The sequence below is a fragment of the Scomber scombrus genome, chromosome 1, assembly GCF_963691925.1.
Source record: "Scomber scombrus chromosome 1, fScoSco1.1, whole genome shotgun sequence".
Lineage (NCBI taxonomy): Eukaryota > Metazoa > Chordata > Actinopteri > Scombriformes > Scombridae > Scomber > Scomber scombrus.
In genome coordinates, this window is record NC_084970.1 from 21,497,030 (window position 1) to 21,519,337 (window position 22,308).

Here is a 22,308-nt window from a genome sequence, read left to right on the forward strand (position 1 = left end):
GGCATCAGGAGGAGCAAGAGGATGAAGCGGGGGAGGTTGCGAGGGCTGGATTTACCACAGTCTACACCGGCAACCTGGTGATGCTAACCAAGTTAGCTGTTACGACTAACTATAACCACAAAACTCCGGAGAAAAACTGTCCGTGTGAAACAAGTTCACGGCTATTTCCTGCAGTTTATCTGTCCGCGCTCCTGAACCTGTGAATCAATCAACCTATCAATCACGACATAGCCACGCCCTAATGCATACCCTGCTTTATCGTCAAATATAAAATCAGGGAGGCCAACATTTCACAAATGAACATCATACTGCATTGAAGAAGGCTTTAAACTAGTGATTGAGACCATAAACACATTTTGAAAACGATTACTGAGGTTAGAAATCAAGTGAGAAGTTGGTGAATTCTCCATTGACTTGTATAGAGACGGAAGTCCTTTTGACACCAAAACGGTCGCCCCCTGGTGGCCTTTTGATAGAATGCAGTTTTAAGTTACTTCCACGTTGGCCTCATTTCAGAGGACCGGAACTCCCCGCCTCATTTATACCACTACATCAGCAGGGGCAGGTTTATGCCAATAGAACAAGGCAGCGATTTTCAGACCCGTCCACTTAATCCTGAACACAGAAATGTTGAAACACAGTTTGCGAAGACTAGCTCCACAATTCAAATCTAAATGGTTGAAATGCTTTTTACACATTTTTTAGAAATACATTTATGACTTATTTAATGTGTTTAGAAGAAAATGTCTGAATTCACTTTGAAAGTTAATGGAAACAAACAGAATTTACACATTTTATACACATAAATATTTTTCACCTGAAAGAGAAAAATAAAGATCTGTTTTATTGTATCAGATTTTGTAATTTAAAAAATGAAAACTACATCTAAATTTCTTACATGTACATTTGAATTTGAATTATGCAATAAAAGTTGATGATTTAACAAATGTATAACAGTACTTCTATGAACTATAAATAATAATGATAATAATAATCATTATAATAATTATTATTATGATTATTATTATTAGTAAGGCATATAAATAAATAATAAACTGCCTAAGAGTGAAGAAATATGTATTATATTATTATTTTATATCTATGCATCACTTTCTTTTACATTTGCACTTATTTGCACTTGACTTGTTTTTTTTGGCCATTTTAGTGGATTTTCCTCAACATCAAGCATGGGAGACACTAAGTAGCTGCTGCCCTATTTCCTTTGAAAAGGCTTCATAATGACCTCTTTGGCTTTCTTCCCACTGGTATATATGTATGAAACTCTGCCCCCTCCACTCCCCCCGGCTGTAATTTCTTTGGGGACTGCGGCTGATTCCATTTCTGTTTTTACTTTTAGTTTATTGTTGGGATATGCTGTGGACCAATATAAGTCTTATGTCTGGGATAAACAAAGTTTGCAGTTTATTGTGGGGTCTGAGAACTTCCCATTTGTTTTTTTCCCTTTTCTTTTACAAATTTCACAAGGGGCCTGGATGATTTTATTTTCAGGCTTTATATCTCAAGCCTTGTAAGACTTGAAGAAATGTCAGTATCGCTACTGGTTGGTTACTTATACCACTTTATGCTAGAAAAGTCTGGATTGTCATTTTAATCAAGCACTTTTGCTGAACAGTGGCTGTTGTAGAAAATATTGATTGGTAGATTGTGGTAGATTGCACAACATAGTGTAACAGTAGCACAAGTAGAACAAATTGATTGAGAAACGCCTGTTACACAGCAATATCTATTTCAGGTTGGATAATGGTAGCTAACGGCCACTATAAACTGCAGGTCATACCAGCCAAGTAAGGCTGTAGGGGCAAAACCTATTAGTGTATTTAAGTGAGAAAGGCATATTTTATTGCTTGAACAAATTTTTCAAAGAATGAATGTGCTTTTCCATCTGTCAGAATTCACAAACAAAATCCTGTTTCAACCAAAAGTTCCAAGTACTTTAGAAGCAGAGGAGCTAATCTCAGAACCTAAAATTGGACAAGTTGCTGTTGTGCAGTCCTGCAAGCGTTTCCACTGCATCTGAGCAACCAGGTAGATCATGCAAATTAGATGTATGAGGCATAATTTAAAATGTGATGGTGGTGCTTGAAACACAGTATACACGCAAGGAAAAACAAAATAGTATGAATGAATGAAAAGGAGTTAAATACAGAGGAGAAAAATGGAACTGAAACTTAGAATATCTAAGTTTCAGTTTCTAAAGAATATCTATCTCCACAGTATAACATCTGTTAAGTGATCGCTGGTTATTCTTTTCTGCTGTAAAACGTAACCGCCATGAAGCAATCAGAAAATAAAATTTCCTCCCGCCCTTATTTAAAACAGGGGCTGACAAAAAATCCTAAGTTTCAAGTCTTTTAATATTACCAAAAGCAGAGAAAGCCCCCCTGTCCTAAATAGATTAAATGAGTACTTCTTGTTTTATGAATTAAGTGGTGCACAAGTTTGACCAATCAATGTTATTCATTCCTAAGTTCCTGTGTTTTTGGAAATACTACCCCTTCCCCCAAAGCAAGGACCTTTGTTAAACTATTTTTCTCTATTTCATGGTTTTGTTTATTGTTGGTTTTTACTGTTTTATGATATGATGTTTTATAATCTTGATTGCTCTTTCTGTATTTTACTTAATTTTAGGGAAAACACTTTGTAACATTGTTTTTAGTTATTTTTATTATTATTACAAACTCTCCCTGGAATTGAATTCCCTCCGTTGGAAACGCAGGAGAACTGAGTTCCTCAGAAAAGGTTCTAAGTCCCTGGGGGAAGTTCCTGGGGTCAAAACGCTGCTTGGTTTAAGGCATGCAGGTGTGTCCCAGTCATCTCTCTGCTGACATCAAACGCAGCCAACCCTCCTGAATTGCTTTTATGCAGACAAGGGGTTTTCAGATGTGATGGTGACACATTCCTTCTTTTGAATGTGTTTCTATTCAGGACAGCCCAGAATGGCCTCAAGAATCCTTTCATTTGTCATCTGCACTGATAACCATCTTGTACCACATGACGTCTCAAACTTTTGTTATGGAAGGTTGACTTCTTTTTCTTTTCTTTTTTTTTTGTACCTACAACAATGCTTCCTTTTTAACAGCTATAACAGGATGTGCTAACAGTCTTGTTGCCCAGTCCTGTTACTTGTCCATGTGTTCATCTTTTAAAACATTTTCTGCAACACAGTACACCCAAACAAAGATAATATACTTAGAGCTGAGAACCAAAAGTAGCCACATTAGCTTGAGTACAATGAATAGATCAAGATGGATGGTTCATTCCTTGTGAGTCACATTGACTATTAAATATGTGGGGAAATCCTGATATTCTTAAATTCGGTTAATCTCTCAGCCCAAAGCTCAACTGTGGTCTCACAGTCAATATGGAGAAACACTATCTGACATTGTAGGATCTAAAACAATGACTTTTTTTTGTCTTTTTTATGTTTGTTTAATAATTAAAAAAAGCTTACAGCCTAATAAAAATGTTCAAAAGCTAAAATAAGAAATAACCTTAAACCAATTTGGCTCTTAGTGATCTAGTTATCCATTTATATTCTTGTCCTTTATCCAGGTCAGGGCTGTGGTATCGACAGAGCAGGTAGAACAACCCAGACATACTTTAACAAAGTAACTTCCTGCATCTATTACTTAAGAGTGCCAATGTGACGTCAGGTCATCCAGGAGAAACAGTAAATGTGATTATGTGAAATGTGTTAATGTCTGTTGGGACCCCTAAAACTCTTCCACCACTTTCTCTTGAAATGAGGACACACCTGCAGCCTGCAGCCTCAGAACAGCCTGTGATGTCTGATCTTGCCTTCGCTTCCTGAGCCTCCAAGTGTTTTTATCATAACCTCTCTAAACTCATTCTACACCCATGCTTTCGCTTCTACAGCTATGCCAGCTGCAGCCTTTCTGGCCTGCTAGTATCTCTGCTAAATCCTGAATCCACCAGCAGGTTCTTGGATCTCCACCGTGATAGATGCCAACCAGCTTTTGGCCACAGATCCTTGCTGTTCCTTCACCCACAGAGGGGTGTAACAAGGTCAATTTCCCTCTCCAAATCCCCAACCTCCTTTACGATACAGGAAAGGGTTTTCAGTGGTGGGAGCTGAGACCAATCAGGCTTTCAAAAAGCATTCTCAGCACACAGTCATTTCTCATTTGGGATTATACAGTTCGTCTAGTCGTCCTCTGCCAACTGATCAGACTCAAAAAAAGACAGAGATCGCTTGACAATTTGGACATTTTCTTTCCCCAGGTGTCCAGAACATCTGGTCATACTGTGTATCTGATAATATTGAGAAGGAGCACTATCCAACTTGGCTTACCACACAGAAATTTCCTGCCACTTCCCAAAAGGCCCATAGAACACAGTTGTAACTCTTCCACAGTTTTTCTGTCAGCCTTGTTCTGGTCCATCTGCTTTTTTCTGGGGACACATCTGGCTGACAAATTCACAACAGCCAGGAAGCAGACAGCAACTGCTATCTTCCCCGCTTCAAAGGAATTAGTGGGTGTGTGTCCATAAGGCTTGTGCTGTGTGTCTTCTGACTCATGTAAACAAAACGCCATAGTAAAACCACATGCTATGCCCCTGAGATAAAATATGAGAGCAATGTGTAGGCCACTCAGTCTGCAGTAACAAACTACTAAACCAGTTAGGCTTTGATGTTGAATTACTGTTTTAGTTGATAAGTTACTTTGTTTTGACCAAGTTGCCTGTTCAGGTGTTTGGGAGCAATCTTTTGATTCAGTCTTAGTCCAGAAAGTGAGAGTCCATGTGAAATTTAGCAAATTCTCAAACCAATAGTTTGTTTGCTCTAGTCTGAATCATATGTTTACACAGAAAATGCATCACTGAAAGCCACATCAGAATGTTCATTCTGCTCACTGGTCAGATGTGTCTGGGGCTGGACCTTGATTGCTAGCTGCTAGCACCTGCAGAGTTTGCTCATCTGCACCCCAGTATGCAAAGTGTACCCTGTCACAGGAGCCATTCCAGTCAAACTAGCAGACTACACTTAATGGTTGGGTCAGATTGAGGTTGGATCATGTTCCCATCCCAAACAAACCACACTTGCTTCAGAGGGTCTCAGTGCTTTTGGTTTTGGTCCATACCTGAGAATAATGTGTGTATTCAGATTTGCCCAAATGGATCATACTAAGGGGAAAATGTCCAATTCAATCAGAACAGAACACATGTTTGCAAAGGATCTTAGTCAACTTCATTAACACTTCCTTGTTAGGCCCTATTGTATCTGTAAGGATTCTTCTTTTTATTATTTTTTTTCTGTCACAATGACAGCCTTTTTGACAGCCTAAACATCCCCCAAAACTCACCAAAACTTGCAATCATGTCCGATCCGGCGAAAAATTTGATATTTTAAGGATTGCGAAAATGGGCGACGCAAAATGGCTCAATTGCGCCATTTCATTTTGTTTCTGGGAACACAAACTGAATCCAGATCTCATGTAATACAAGAAATGTCATTATATAGCTTCAGCTTAATTCAGCGTAATTTTATTCCATACAGTTTGATTCTTTTAATTCTTAATGTATTCTTTATAGTTAGTCTTTATGTTTATTGTCCTACCCCTCCTCTGGAAGGACTGTGGTCACATTATCCTGGGAATCAGGGTGACTAGCCAGATGTATTTAAATTATCTTTATTATCCTACTCCTGAGAAACAACTAAAATGTTCAAACCTGTTACCTACATTTACAGCGCAGACAACATAACACACTAATTGTGGTTACATGCTGCATGCTTACAAATGCAGAAAATCAGCTGCTAAAAAGATAACACATAACCACAAAACAATTTTTGGAACATACTGAACATCACAAACTGATGATCTTGATTACATGGGTGTATCACTTGCATCAAAGCTAAATATGCCCCACACAAACCACACTTGAACATGGTGATGTTAATTACATACCAGGCCAGTGGGGGCGTGTGAAAAGACATCTGTAACTTAATACAGAAACTGGAATTAATGTAGCATTATCATCAGAGAACCACAATAATGGCTGTCTTGAGAAAGCAAAAAACTGATGAGGGAATATAGGAAGGAGTGGAATCAGTATTTCACTTTAAATTGCATTGTGACAAACCTTAGGTATATAACCTTGAGGTGGATGTTTCTACTTCGTGGATGTGTGATGTGTCACAACAAAATATACATTTTAAAGCCAACTGTATTACAAGATAGTTGTCACACATGTGTTTGTTTAGTTAAAGATTGGTCAAAATGATTCTTGGATACAAAGGGTTTTCGGAAAACTAATTTTCACCATTTCCACAAAAATGTATCTCAAACTGTGTCATAGTTTCTCAGCGCAATCCTGCAATATGATTAAAAGGCACATGCAAATTATTTAGACCATCTTTAGATCACCTTCTTAGTTTGCATAGACTGGCCTGCAGAATGGACCTTAAAACCAAACTCTGACTAGTTTCATGTTGAATTTACATTAATAATTCATTGACAAGTCGGCTGTGGCTCAGGAGGTAGATCGTTTGTCCTCCAATTGGAAGATTGGTGGTTCGGTTCCCGGCTCCTCCGGTCCACATGTCAATGTGTCCTTGGGCAAGACACTTAACCCCAAATTGCTCCCATTGCTGCGCCAATGGTGTGTGAATGAGAATGAATGGTTAACTTTCTCCTGATGTGCAGGTTGGCACCCTGCGTGGTGTATGAATATGGGTGAATGAGATGTAATGTAAACCGCTTTGAGTGGTTGTAAAGACTAGAAAAGCGCTATATAAGTACTAACCATTTTACAAGTGGCTGGCCAATTTCTGTCACTATTTGAGGTATAGAGTTGTTGATGGGAACCGTTTACTGAAAATATAGCTCAACTGGCAACTTTTACTTCGTGACAGACTAGATTACAGATTAGGTGATGTCATAAGGTGTCGGAAGGGGCAAAGATGGCTTCTCATCTGTCAATATATGTAAAGCAGGAGTACATTGTAAATTTTGAGTTTAATCAAATTTATGACAAACGGCAAACATCATTATTTAATAAAAATTTTCATAACTGTTTTCACCTTTAACACCCTTATTCAACAACAACAATGTAGTTTAGATTTGCCCTTACAAGGACCAATCATTATATATTTTTCAAATAATGTTTACAGTTAGCATTAGACTCAAACTCTCGTCTTTGCTACCATTCTCAACTATTCCTTTTTTTCCAGTTTTATGCAAAAATTCTGTGGTGTAGTGTGTCCAGAAATAGTCTCTATATCTTTTTCTCCACATGTAAACAAACACTAGGTCTTCATTAGCATGTTTGTCTCCCCATTGAGCTTTTATAAACACATACACATTTTTTCAATGTGAAGATGTTTGGCACCATTTAAAATTGTAACTTTGTTGGGTGAAATGAACAAGTTTTGTGCATTATGGTGTAACTTCTACAGCTTCATCCATTTGGATTGATTTAAGAAAATGACACCCCTAGTTCACTCTCATGTCAGACTATAGCAGACTGTGAGGGGCTTCTATGGGGACATTTTGGCAACACATAGATAAGAAGTGTGATAGTTATTTGGCTGAGTTGAAAACCAAAATAGAGCTAAATGTAGAGTGAATATTGAACAGTCATTCATCAGGTGAAAAGAAATATCACTTCAGTTGGAAATAATTGGTTGCCAAAGTGTTATTTTTACGGAACACACATATAAATAAGAATGACAAACCATGAATTGTCCTTTTTTAACTTATAATATCTAATATCAGCCAACAGTGGATGTTTTGTCTTAAGCTACTCTGAAACTGTCTGTTTTATTTATAACAGCTTGCTGCAATGTAATTTGGATATTTACAACTAGAACAATGGGACAACAGACATCTTAATGTGTTCATACCTTGAGTGGTTGGAATTTTTCAACTATTTTTGGGTTGGCATGTTATTGGCAGTATTTGTTTTTTTAATTCACTGGGTGGGTGCTAAAGTGGATCAAATACACACACCATGCACGTGTGCGAAGCAATAGATATGATCCCAGAAATGAATAAATAATACTGCAGATGACATTATAGACGCTGGCCTCTGGAAGGCAGACGCTGAACAACACCAAACCAGTGAAGTGGTAGATGAGTGTGAAAGAGAGGGATAACATTTTGCACAAGCTCTTTCCCTTAGTCAAAGAATTTTCCATGGTCCTGCCAGGTTGCCCTGACGACACTGGTGACAGCCATAGGCGGACTAGCCATCTGGAGTACCATGAGTTTTTGCCTTTGGGCTGGTTGACCTCTGGGCTGGTGGTGAGCCAAGCAACACTGATGCAAAAAGATTTTTATAAGTGTTTGGAGCTGTAGATTGTCTAGCTGGCTGCACTGGGAGGAGGTACGGTATCTCTTCCCACCATTCATGAGCAACCACTTAGTCGGTGCATACTTCCCCATGCGCCACCTTCATTATTTTATCCACTCAACCAACAGTGGCAGACTGTGCTTTGCAATGATGACTTTCATGAACCAAACATGGACAAGCAGCTGGTCAAAATATGTGGATACGGGTGAAAAAAAAAAGAAAAAAATCTAGTATATTCAGACAGCTGTTCATTTCTATATTTTGCCATACACACAGTAGAGCAACTGAATGATATATTGATGAGAAATTCTATCAGCATGTCAGAATATTGGTTTCTTCAAGCACATTGGTGTCATTTGATCTGTCTTAATCAAACAAATATTCTCTAAAATGTAAAGTCAGTACCAGGTACATTTTATGCATTTAACGTTTTATTCTATGATATGATGACAAATACTACAGTATTATCATGTTACATTTCACATGTTTTTTTAAAACAAGATACACGTTTTCCTATAAATTCATATATATATGATAGATGTGCACAGGTAAATGTTTAATAATAGCATTAATACTAAACACAAGATTTGAACTGCCTGACTCAGAAAAGAAAGACGGCACACTTCCAGCTTTGTGATTTGTTTCCTATGTCCATCATGTCTTTGGCTAAGAAAAAAGCAGTCAAGCTCCTTTGTTGCTTTTTGAGACTTTTTTATGTGGGATAGTAATTGCCACAAACCCATGACTTCATTGATTGTTGTTTACATGGATCCCCTGTAATGCTACAGTTAGAAAAATCACTAATATGAGTTGTTGGAAACTGTTTTTTGGGTTTTTTTTGGCCCAAGATCTCACACGTTCTTTCCAGTCACTGCTTCCTGTCTTGGTTGTACTTGACATATTTTACAGTCTTTTTCAAAGCCTTCTTGTCACTTAAAATACATCCTAACCACTTCCATATAATTGATGTTGTTTGCCCTGTTGTTTCATTAACTTCCTCATCTCTGGTTTGGGGTTAACGTAAGTTCACTGTTGAACTCATTCTCTTTGGTTCTGCTTGTATAATTTAATTTTCTGTACTTGCCACTTGATAAACACTTTATATTTACCACTACATGTGACAATGTACCAGGGAAATGTGAGGATTGGCTGGATTATGAAGACAACAAGCTGAGAGCAGTATCAAAAACAGTCTATATTTATCGTTACCAAGCAACATTTATAGTGAATTGATGTTAGAATTAATTTATTGCCAGCCATAATTTCTAGGACTGTAAGAATTTAACATAAAGTTTGTGCAGCCTTATATAATGTTTTATTCTGGATTCTTCAAACACTATAATCAGTTTGATGACCTAAATGTGTGAGTAATACATTTATAGTGAGTCAGTCTGGGTTAAAAGTTCAGGCAGTTAAAAAAAAAAAGTCTGTTCCTTCCTGCAGTCGCCTCAGCTGCTGGCCTACCGTCTGCTAACCTGGCTGAGCTTTGGCACTGTGCTTACATGCCCTGCCTTATCCAAGCAGTTCAAGCTATGTCCGACCAACAAGACACACACACACACACACACACTGCAGACCTCTCATCTGGTTTGCTCTCTTTTCTGAACACAGGATCACGCTTGACTGTGCTTTTTTTTTCTCCCTCTTTCCATATCATCAATTCTTCCCATGCGTGTCTTGGCAGCCAGTGCCCCGTTCTCATTATCAGCGTGTGCATGTGCTGAGGGCTGCTGACGCTGTGTGTGTCGCTGCTGACTGACGTCAGCAGTGCCATATTCCTCTCCATACAAATGCTGTCTGCCTGCCATTGATACCTTTTCTCTGTCCCCCACACTCTTATTAGCGTGTTTTTATCAGTTCTAGCGATGTCCCCACCTCTCACACCATAGTGCCGGAGCCTAGCTAATATGACATGCAGGTGTCTCTAACTGACCATCTGATAGCTTGCACAAGTTTATAGACTCCTGTTGGGAAACATTTATGGCTTGTCTCATGTTAAATAATTGCGTGTATGCGAAATGTTATTTTTTGCCTGTGCATGTATGTTTGTGATATTGTCTGTTTTGTCTGTGTGGGTCTCTGCCTGCCTTTGTGTGTATATAAATATAGTGAGGTTATTTCCCTTTTGGAAATAGTTGTACTATAAATAACCTTCATGCACATGTAGATGTGCACACAGAGACAAGGTCTGTTTGTGTGTTTAGAAGATGGCATGAAATAAAAAATTGTGAAATGAATGAGGAGTAGAGATGATAAATAGGTTGGTCCTAATATTCTCAGATGCAAATGTGAAGTTATGATATTGATCAGGGTTGCAACTAACAGTTGTTTTCATCTGACTAATCTGACAATGCTTTTCTAAATATATTTTTGGTCAATAAAATGTCAGGAAATAGTTAAAAAAAATGTTGATGACTATTTCCCAAAGACTCAAATGTCTTATTTTGTCCCACCAACAATCTACAACCAATATATTTAGTATCATAGGACTAAAGAAACCAGAAAATATTCACATTTAAAAAAACTGGAACCAGCTAATTTAAGCTTTTTTTCTCAAAGCATGACTCAAAACGATTAATTTAGTATCAAAATAGTTGATGATTGATTTTCGTTCAATCAACTACTTAATTAATCAACTAATCTTTGCAGTTCTAATTTTTAATATATAAGTAGCACTATAATGACTATTGACATTCCTCATCTTGAGTAGTAATCAGGGTTTATATAATAGTCAATTAAAAAAATTAACTTAAGGTAGAGAATTAGATTTACTTAAGAATCCAAAGTAAATGTACTTATTATGCAGAATGGCTTTCACTATAGTATTTTTTTATTAGATTATTATAACAAAAGTTTTATACTGTACGTGTATTGTGTGTAGCGTGTGTGTTTGTGTATGCAAGTGTATGATGGCATGTGTACAGGAGTCTGTGTCATCAGCTGAGTTGTGTGTCTGTCATGTGGCTGCCCCCATGTCATGTTTTCATAACATCGCTGAAAAAAATATCTCCTTTTCATTGAAAGATTTTAATCTCATCACTTGCATTAGGCCCTGAATGTAAATACGTTGTTGCTTGGCACAGAGGGCCAGCTTTTATAGTGGTGCTGGTGGTGGCGGTAGCACCCATTCAGCCAGCTTTTCCTGTTTCTGTACTGTGTGAGAGTCGGTGAAGCAGTCCATGTTTTTGTGCTTTGTGCACAGATTATGCAGCTGTAAGGAGAGGAGCATAGAGCAATAGTTAGATGTTAAGAGATTGCACACATATTGTGATATATTTATGTGGCACACTAAAGACTTATGAGTGTGCTACTGGGTGTGTAATTTGTGTGTGTGATTAAAAGGGTCAGTAGAAAATGGATTTGTCAACAAAACATGATCCTTCGGTTGAGTTAAATGAACTACAAGCACACATCGCATCTATTTGTGTCTCCATCTTTATCTCCTGTCCTTTACTCGCATCCCCTCCTTAATGGCATCCTCTCCTTCAGCTTTTATCCATCTCCCTCTCTGTTTCAACCCTTCTGTGTCTCTCCGTAAACAAGCAGAAGGCCAACAACTCTGTCCTCCGGCCGTCTCCCGCCATCCTGTTGCCATGGTGTATGGAGCATTGTTTGCTGGCCTCTATGTCGGGTTGCCATGGCAGGGCTTATTTGCCATATTAAATGTTTGGCAGCATTGTACAGATGCTGATGACAAACACCCAACATCCCACTTTGATCAATGAAACAGTTACTGATTAGAGAAGATGGGATGGAGCCACTGATCTATTTAACAGTCTCAGTTCATGTATGTCTCACATGCAGAAACATAAATGTATAAAACCTAAGAATAACGTTACAGACAGAGGGGAAATATAAAACTGGCCGTTTAATTGTTTTTCTGTAATATGTTGTTTTTCTTATTAGATCAGAAACCTTCTCTGGTAGCTTTTCAAAAATGGATGTGTTGTCTTAAATCACACAATTTAGAGCAGTAGTGAACCAGTGTATTTTATATTTAAGTTCACAAATATAATTTAAGAGCATTTGGAGTTTTTGCCATTGTTGGATGTGATATAACGATTAATCCAGTGTATAACATTTTTATGATGTAATATGCTTTGAAAATTCATGACAATGTGATGATCCGCTTAGATGTTAAGGAGAAGGATACATGAGAGTGGTCAGGTGCTACATTGGGTGTGTGTGTTTGCATGTTTAGTTGAGCTTGTTTTGAAGTACTTGTGAAATGAGGCCTATACATGTAATCCTCTGTGTCTCTCCCTCTTGTGGCAAGGGGTGAGACTGCACAGTGGCTCTTTGAAGGGAATATTTACTGCAGGATATTTACATGGCAAATACATGGCTGTATTTCTCCTTGTTTTAAAACTAAAGGCAGACCTAAACCTCCCCTGGGTGTCCTTTTGTCCTGAGTTGTCAGAATGGATTATATAAGCTTTATTGTTTCTGTTTTTATTTTATGCTGACAAAGTGATGAAGATTTCAATTGTTTCATGCCCTACAGTCATGTTTTAAGTCATATGAACTTAAACATTTGAATGATAATTTGTGTCTGATATAGTTTATCCATAATAAAGTGCAATTAACTCATCACAAATAAAATAAAATAAAATAAAATAAACAATACTTATTTTACCTTATCAAAAATCCAAAAACGATGAATATGTAAAAACTGTTAATGTCACACCATGTCTCCTACTTCACTGAAATGTCCATTCTCAGTGTTTGTGCACTGGAGTTTCCACATCACACTTGTGTAAGTTGAATATTCAACCACGTTGAGTTCCACAAATCCCAAATCATTCTGACAGGTACGCTTGTTAAACTCAGATTTTCTGTAAACATGGAGAAACTTTCAATTTTCAGTAGCTGAATGTGAAAACAACAGTGTTAAAATCTGCACAGTGAAGTTCAAGCACTCAAGTGAAGAAACAATAAGCAAGCAAGCTTTTTTGAATGGAGGAGGACTTTAGCTATTACTACTACTACAGTTCTCATGGCTGAAGAAAATTTGATGCAAATGTTATGAAAAACAAATAAAAGTGCAATATGACTGTACAACAGAACTAAATTGGTATCTGCACTATAAGATTTTTTGATCAAAATTAGGATTTATATCAAGTTAGAAGTTTAGATTATTTCAGCTGAAGCAACTTTGTGTTACACAACTTGCGCCAGCTCTGACTGTAAACTGCTGTAATGTGTGAGAGCTCCTGTTTGGTTACCAACAGATAGCAGGGAAATGCAGCTGATTGACGTAGTTGGAGCCAGATAAGATCTCACAGTTCCATGGTAGACGCACCACGGTGGTTTTAGTGGTTTGCTTTTCTTCTTTTGCTTTCAGTGAAAGGCCTCTGTCTGCTGACGCTAAAGCAGCGTGCATTCTCATACCTGTAGTAGAAAGTGCATCATGTGGTGCAGGAAATCCTTAATGTAAACTGTTACTACACCATGTGTTGAGAGAACAGGCAGAATGGACTAGCAGAAAGTTCTGTCACTCTGTTACTGACCTGCTAGTGCCCTCACTGAAAAGTCATGAGGTATTGTGCTGAAACTGGGGCATAGGTCAAACTTTCTGTGTAAATGGATTTCATATTCTCTGTTGTGAACACACACACATATGATTACAATATGTGATTGACAGCTTATGTGTCTCTATTGTGTTTTTCAGATGATCTTATGGGACTGGGATCTGAAACACTGGTACAAGCCACAGTATCAGGTCAGTAGTGTTCTCACTCCATCTCACATGTGTTCAATGTACATGTTCACGGTAGCATAGCCTGACACTGAGGTCTCCAGACTGACTGATCACCACCACTAAAAGCTGTCTATAAGTCACCTTTGGGACATTCAGTTCTTTTCTGATATTTTCAGTTAGGCAAAATACACATTGTGTAAAACCTGGCAAACGATAACCTTGAAATTATTGTCATGCCACATTTTATCTTACGCAGACATTCTTTGTCTTGTTTGAACTATTTGTGTAATCTGTCAAAGAATTCAGCTCCCACAGACCAAAAGTCATTATTTGTTCCTAGTAGACAAGGCCAGGTCAGTTAGAATATCTCATGAAACCTGCCTGAAAAGGGAAAGATTATGCTTTTGGGGGTTAGACTGCTGTTAGAATTCATAGGATTTCACCTACGCCTCTCATATGAATTTTCCACCCAATATATAGTAGTTATATAGTAGTTGTTTCTGCACTGTAAGGGGCTACAAGAAGAGCAGAGGGATGAAGACACAGCAGGAAAGGAATGGGGTGGGAGAGGAGGTTAGAAACAGTGAATTACAGCAAAGTCAGCCATGGGAAACAAAGATTCCTAATGAGAATAAAGATGAAGTGAGCAAGAATATGAGAGATAAGGGATTTAAATAGGCACTGTTTACCTGATGACCTATGTTCTTGCCTTGCCTTATTGTTCCTACCACAAATCCAGCAATAACTGCCCCAAACCACCCTTAAGTGGCCGACAATTATTTTGTCAGTCAGTTAATTGGTTTACTGTCACTCCATCTGCTGTTGATGTTCAAGTACAATCTAGCTGTAGGTTGGTAGACAGTGTTGTCTTAAAGGATAGGTTCACATTTTTTTAAGTCCATCTCTTAATGTTTTTCACATGACCATATCAACATCCAAAGAGTAATTGGTAGCTGCTATAATTCCTCCTCTCCATAGAAACGGTGAAGAGATCCCTTCCTAATGTATCTTCAGTGGAAGAGATGGAGGCAAAATCCACAGAACAATTTTTTGCAGAAATGCATGCTAAAGTTTATATAAGGCAGCAGCTGTCTGAGTAAAGGACTTTATTAATCTAGCATTGTTTAGTGAAGTTGCATCGGGTTCTAGTTCAAATGTGAATCTATCCTTTCATTCATAAGCCAAAAGACATGACCAATCCTAAAAGAAATATTTTGAAAACAGGTTTTGTGTTTACCCTCTGACAGTGCTGTTGCTGCCCTGTTACTTATTCTTTGCAATTCATGTGTGCCTACGGCAGGGTGCAGTGAGCGGCAATGGTGTGGACCTTTCGGTCATCAACGAGGCCAGGAACCTGGTGTCAGACCTGCTGATGGACTCGTCTTTGTCAACCCAGACCATTTCAGCCTTGCGCAACGTCTCCAGCCTCATGGGGACGTTCTCAGGCTCCTGCCGCCCCAGGGTCAACCCTTTCACCCCTTTCCCGGGCTTCTACTCCTGTGATGAGGTGGAGGACTCCGTTGAGAGAAGTGACAGAAAACCCATTAAGGTGTGTTGAGGCTTTACTGCTTAAATACATAAAGACATATGTCAGTCACATTATTCCAAGACCAAAGACACAGCGGTAACTAAACTTAGGAATTAACTAGAAGTTCCTTCAGCATGTTTCCTTCTCAAGAATTGCCACAGTGTGCCGTTAGATTTTGCCAACAGGATTAGCGTTACATCAATGAAACACGTCGCATTAGACAATATTGAAACAAGTAGTGTGTCATCCTTCCCCCACTGTTCTTCCAAATTTACATGCCAAGTCCTCGGTCACTGCTAACTCCCACTGGGTTGTTTTGGGGAGGGAGTGCCTCTTTTCACCTGACAGCGAGGAGCTTCACCAGGAAGGTGCAACGGGCACAGAGGTTCACACTATCCTGTCCAGGTCCTTCAGATGAACATGCACTGTTTTACACGGCCTAAGTTAACAAAAGCACATAGCGTTTTGGTTTGAAGTGCTCTTTTCAAACCAAAAAAGTGCAAAAAGTGTTCTCTTGAATCACATGATCTCCTTCTTCTGTTTAGTATGTATCTATATTAAAGAGTTACTTCATCCCCATCAGGGTTTGAGCAGCAGAAACAGTCTCCCTACCCCTCAGCCCAGGCGGAGTTCCACCTCTTCATCCTCTGCACTCCCTCCTCTTGACTCCACTTCTTCACGGTGGGAACGCAACAATGGCAAGAGAACCCACCCAGACCTCAACTTGACCAGGTATCAACACAACACAACCAACAAAATCCTAGCTGTGTCCACAAATACACAAACCCAACTACGAGCACAACAAATCTGTACTCTGTACTACTTTCCTTCCATTGGTTTACAATACCCTGACTGCCCATTTCCAGATCAGATGAATGATCTGAATAATGTGGCTGTACTCTAGCTGAGGTTTGCCTCAGGTTGCTTAGCTGTTTAACAGCACCTGTGCACAATTAAGTTAAGGACTCCTATTTAGTTTTTAGTTTTTTGGTCAGTCTGGAAAAAGTAACGAATAGGGTGATAGTTCTGCAGAAGCAAGAAATCATCTTCATTATGAAGAAATAAGAGAAATAGATTATAGATCACATTTTGTTTTGAGGGGGAAAAACTCGATTTGACAGTCAAAACTATAAATATTGTTTTATTTTGATTTTTGATATCTTTTCGGAGGTTTACCTGTATTATTTTACACCCCACACTACATCTACCTGTCATGCTACAGCGAGATCAAAATATCAGAGTCAAAACAAAGATTTTCTAGTCATCATGTCGCCTATGTTCCCATGTTGTGGTGTTACTTTTATTGCCAGAGTGGAACATTGGTTGTACTACAAACATTTAATATATGTCTGATGTGATGTAATAAATTATCATGCAAAGCAAGTTATCCTACCCTAAGCAAACATGTCACTCTGTTATCTTTAGTGCTTGTCACCGTCCATACCGCAGTAACTCAGTTTTCACAGTTGATCAGTGATGAGGTAGTTTTCATAATTTGGAACAACAATAACTGCTGCATGCAGATTAAGTCTGCAACATTAATTGCGGTTTGTATTGAATTAACTAGTTAACCTGCAAATCCTGTTTCACTGAACAGACATACTGACATATTTTCAACCTCCATTAACTGAGAAACAAAGGAAATGTAAATAACTGTAAAATTTATAATGTCACCATGTACTAATTGTATGTTTTTAAGCAGTCTGAACATTGCAGTGTCCTCCTTTCATTGTGTGTATCTTTGAGCTCTGAGTGTTTCAGCTTGTACAGAGAAACCAAAAGCAGAAGGAAATATTAACACATCACTGTATTATCTATTCTTTGAATAAAAACATGGACTCTTGCCCTGATTTTACAGAGTGAAAGAAAGTATTTCACTGGATTATAATAATGGCAAATTGACACATTTGGACACTGAGATGTAGTGTTAATATTACTCCACAGGATGGCGTTACAGGTCCATCTTCTTGCCTGAGGAGTCAAATCCTGTGCAAAACAAAGAGTTACAATTAAATGTAATTTATTCCTTAGCCAGTGGTGAATATGTGTATATATGTTTTTTGTGCTCCAGCTCAGGTCTGTCCAATGGGCCGAATGCAAACCTGCTCACCATTCCCAAGCAGAGGTCCTCCTCTGTTACTCTCACCTACCATGCAGGGCCCAGGCGAGCAGGTGAGACTAAACCATAAAACTTTCAGACACTACACTTTGAATAATTGGTCATGTTCTTCCAAAATGTCACGTCTTTTGTCTTTTCCTTTATCCCCTCCATCCTCTTTAGGGACATCTCCGAGCCTGAGCCCAGTCACCTCACCAAGCCACAGCCCTCCGGCAGTAGGTACAGGTTCCTCGTCCTCCCTGGTCACTCGATCGCCTGTAGAGTTCCCAGACACAGCCGACTTCCTGACTAAGCCGAGCGTCAATCTGAACCTGCACAAATCTTTGAGTTATACCCTCAGCTCACCTGATTTCCAGCAGGCCTTTCGTGGCTCCGCTTTCCCTCTTTGCACCAGGTGAAACCAGCTGTACTGAAGCAGCATGTTAAGCTACACATTGTCATTAACACTTTGTTAGTGTTAATGACAATAAATGTTGTACTAAAATTGATCATGTCTGTAACTACTACCTCTTTTTGTTATAGCTGTGGTCGTCAGATGCTTAAGGGACCTTCCAGCAGTGATACGGGGGAAATGAATCAGTCATTTACCAGTGAGGCTCAACGCAGGCGCTCAGGTACATGCAAGCCTCTACATCTAATACACATTATGTAAAGGACAACATTGTTAAGTGCTGCAGTGCTAGATGTTGACAGAGAAACACCTTCTGTAAGTAGTGTAGGAGTTAACCTCCTGCTGCCCTCTGGTGGAGACCACTAATAATGCAAGTGCATACACATAAACACAGGCATAGGTGCAGATGTGTGAAAGAATGAGGAACTTTGATAATTTATCTTATCTTTATGTTCCAATGTGGAATAAATTAGTAATTTTGTTGAAAAGACAGACTCTTAATTGGAAAATAAACTTTGATTCTTGTCATCCTCAATCACCTACCTGAACGAAGCAAGACATTTCAATAAAGATGTGATCTTTACTGCACACCTGTAATCATAATATCAAAAGCTCAGTTAAACAACAAAGTGAATGATTTCATGAACAATTGTAAATGGCTGTAAATGCTGCTGATTTAATGAAGTTCAGAGACCTAACATATCCAAGTAACATGATCATTTACAATAAAAACAAGTATTTTTTGTATGTAGGTGTGTGTGTGTGTGTGTGTGTATGTGTGTGTGCGTGTCTCCATAACCGTATGGCATCTTGTGTGGCCTACCATTCACTGTGCTCTGTTTGTATGCAGCTGCAGGTGAAGCGCTGGAGTTCACAGGGGAGCCTCTAATCAGGGAGGAGAGCATGGAGGTAGATTTGTCTGCAGAGTCAGACGTTGCAGGGAACCAGGGCCAGGCAGAGGAGGAGAACAAGAGCCCGAGGACAGACCAGCAGACTCAGGAATCAGAGGTGCATTTGATCAGACAGCTTCAACTAACAACAGGATTGTCTACTGCTGCACAACAGACAGATCAACCATTTTTTTTGTCTTTGTTTTTTTTTGTTTAGCTCACACGTTTACGGAGGCTTGTGAGCCACCTGTGAGTGCGCAAATAGGGATTCAGTTTTTATTCATGAACACCGGGACATGTGGTTGTTCTCCAGTGTCTACAACATTTAACTTAATTATATGCTATATATGATTTCAGTTTCCTAGAATGCCTACAGTTCTTCCTAGCTTGAGTTGAGTCAAGTGTTTTCCTCGAACACATACTTTTTGCTCTCTGTCCATCTTCATTTTTTACTATATGTTACAAATATTCTTTGATAAGTGTAACCTATGTGTCAGACTGATTTAGGCTTTGTATCACATACATTTTTAAATGTGAAGAACATTAAAGGTGAGTAGAAATACATGCATATCTGTGTTCATCTTTACAATTTGTGCATTTTTTTGGTTTTCTCCAGGGTGAGCAGGAGTTCAGACTAGATCCTATGCTGGAGGACCATGAAGCTCTCATGGAGAGGATGAACACCTGGAACTTCCAGATCTTCGACCTGGTAGACAAAACAGGAGGAAAGACAGGAAGAATACTCAGCTATGTTAGTACAACAACCACAAACCAACCATGATCACCTATAGCTGTTTAATGTTTTTGTTGTGCTCCTTGGCTTTGGTCAGTCAATGTGTCCACCCTTAATAGCTCTCTTAAAAAGCAAAATAGTCAGTATACTGTTTGTTGTTTGTTCCTTTCAACACATCTGTTAAGTGGAGTATAATGATCATTGTTGCCCTTATTGACTTCTAACACTGTGTTCAACTTTTATTTTTTAATTTAATATTCTTATATATAAAAATAAATTATGGGATATCTTTTATTAAAAACTGTGTACAGTGTGGTATAATCTGGAAAAGGTTTGGAAACAGGATAAATATATTGTTAGTAGGAGGAAAACAGTATACACAGGTGGACTTGGTGTGGGCGTTAATAGTAGCTAATCACATCAGCTCATCATCAGAACAGAGAGGAGGCTGACTTCTCCTAAAAGAAAACTGTTTTTGTTTCAGGTGTTCAACCACAGATTTCAACATTTCAAAAAATGTGAATATGCAACACTCTAATTAGAACCATTACAATACAAAACTTACAATATGCTCACAAGTACCTATGATGTCTCTTTTTAGTTTAAAATTACATTGAGTGAACTTCTTGTCTTTGCATAATGATTTTAATGTTTCTGTGTTTTAATGTTCCACTGATCATCAGTGATGGTGCTGGTTATGCTGTGTTCTGATTTGTGTTTCAGTAAAGATGGTTTGTATTTCCCCAGGTGACATACACCCTTTTCCAGGATACGTGTCTGTTTGAAATTTTCAAGATCCCTGTGAGGGAGTTCATGACATACTTCTGTGCTCTGGAAAATGGCTACAGGGACATTCCCTGTGAGTGTTACACTGTGTAGGCCTCAAAAAAATTCAAAGACTCACGTTTGTTTTTTGTTTGTTCATGTGTCATTCCGAGATGTTCATTTGTATTGTTGGATGAATTAAGTAGCTATAGTGTAGCAAAGCTAATAAAATGATCTAACATTTCAAATTATTGCCAGTGCACAAAGTAAAATTGACTCATTTGAAAATGTTTTGGTTAAAAACACACAGATCATAACCGGGTCCATGCTACTGATGTACTCCATGCTGTCTGGTACCTGACCACTCGACCAATCCCTGGGTTCCAGCAGATCCACAGTGAGCATGTGACAGGAAGTGACACAGGTAAACACAAGTGACACAGGTGTACTCATAAACGTATTTGTTATGGATTATCATTTGTGGAACACAGTTTATGATGTAAACACAGGACTACACCACAATCAAGCATGTTGTTATATAATCAGGACTGCTGTGCATTACAGATGCCAGCCATTGTGAGTCTGAGGGGATCTTCATCATTCAGTCCGCTCACTGTTTTTTGCAGGATAGCCTGCACACAGTCATACATAAACAATATAATAAACCTAAGTAATTGTAATTCCTGAAATAAAAGTCTAACCTCCCACATTAAGAGCCATTAAGAGAATGGTATATACTGTAACTTAAGAACTTTTTAAGCACCTTCTTTGGAAAATCTTAAAATATTTTAACTACACTATGTGACTCCAACCCCAGACAAAGACATCTAATACAGTATATTAAGTGTACAGATTCTTCAGCCTTTCCTCTTGGACCACCCTCTAATGTCAGAAATAAAGTAATTTTGAGTGATTCTATAGAGTGTGCAGAATGTGTCTGCTTCTCCACTGGCAACTGCCAAAGGCAAAGAATAAACATGTCTTTTACAAAAAGGGCAAAAAACCACCACGATTCCCAGGCTTGATATTTTATCTCCATTAGAAATGATCTAAGATGGCATTTCTTAAAGGGGCTGCTGAGAGAACGTTGAGAGTCGCTGGAACCAGTACTTTTTGAAAGGGGGCATTGAGGGTTTTCCTATGTTTCACAGCGCTGTCAAGTCTATTTTCCTTTGTTTTACATATGAAACTACAGGGAAATTTGTGTATTGGGCTCTGAGCATTTCTAAATGCGGATGACCTATGCTTAACACTGTACTTAAATTCCTCCTGAGTTTACATACAAACTCACTGCTCTGCTAAAGGTGTTATGCTCTGTGTGTGGGGAAACGCTGTGAGTCTGCCAAGTTGTGCTGTCATTTATGGTCACGCTAGCATCTCTGTCCTCTCCTCTGCTCTATTTGTTGATGTTTTGTGTTGAGCTTAGTTTGATCTTGTTAGCAACTGGCCAAACTTTGCTAATGGCTCACAGCCCCTCCTGTCAACCAGCAGCAGAGGGAGAAACACAGAGGACAGGAAGTATGGCTGATAGTGACTGATTTCTGTTTTCTTCATCTTCTCTAAACTTCACTCAGTATTTTGATGTCAGGAATATTATTTCTTTCCAGTTAGATATTATATCATTAGTATTTATAAAGAACTGGACCGCTGTTCATGATCAATATCAAGATCTAATTAAAGTTTGAATGTCAAATTTCTAACCGTTGCATTTGTTTAACACTCATAAAATATAATTTTTATTCACATGGCTTTTTTACTACCGGGGAAACTAATGATAGCAATATTCTGACTGTCCAGTTAAATCAAATCTGTTTTTTTTTCATTCAATGAAATGCTTTTTCAATGGT

General features: G+C 38.5%; 1 protein-coding gene across 1 annotated transcript in view; it reads left to right on the forward strand.

Moving 5' to 3' along the window:
- Window positions 1–22,308, forward strand: part of pde3b (phosphodiesterase 3B) — a 52,186-nt gene that overhangs the window by 23,607 nt on the left and 6,271 nt on the right. Inside the window, exons 2-11 of the mRNA XM_062423183.1 lie at window positions 14,006–14,056; window positions 15,336–15,584; window positions 16,147–16,295; window positions 17,635–17,735; window positions 17,845–18,076; window positions 18,205–18,296; window positions 18,924–19,081; window positions 19,580–19,714; window positions 20,444–20,555; window positions 20,772–20,885. Of these exons, the coding sequence (XP_062279167.1) occupies window positions 14,006–14,056; window positions 15,336–15,584; window positions 16,147–16,295; window positions 17,635–17,735; window positions 17,845–18,076; window positions 18,205–18,296; window positions 18,924–19,081; window positions 19,580–19,714; window positions 20,444–20,555; window positions 20,772–20,885 (1,393 nt within the window). The remainder of the gene's footprint in view (window positions 1–14,005; window positions 14,057–15,335; window positions 15,585–16,146; window positions 16,296–17,634; window positions 17,736–17,844; window positions 18,077–18,204; window positions 18,297–18,923; window positions 19,082–19,579; window positions 19,715–20,443; window positions 20,556–20,771; window positions 20,886–22,308) is intronic.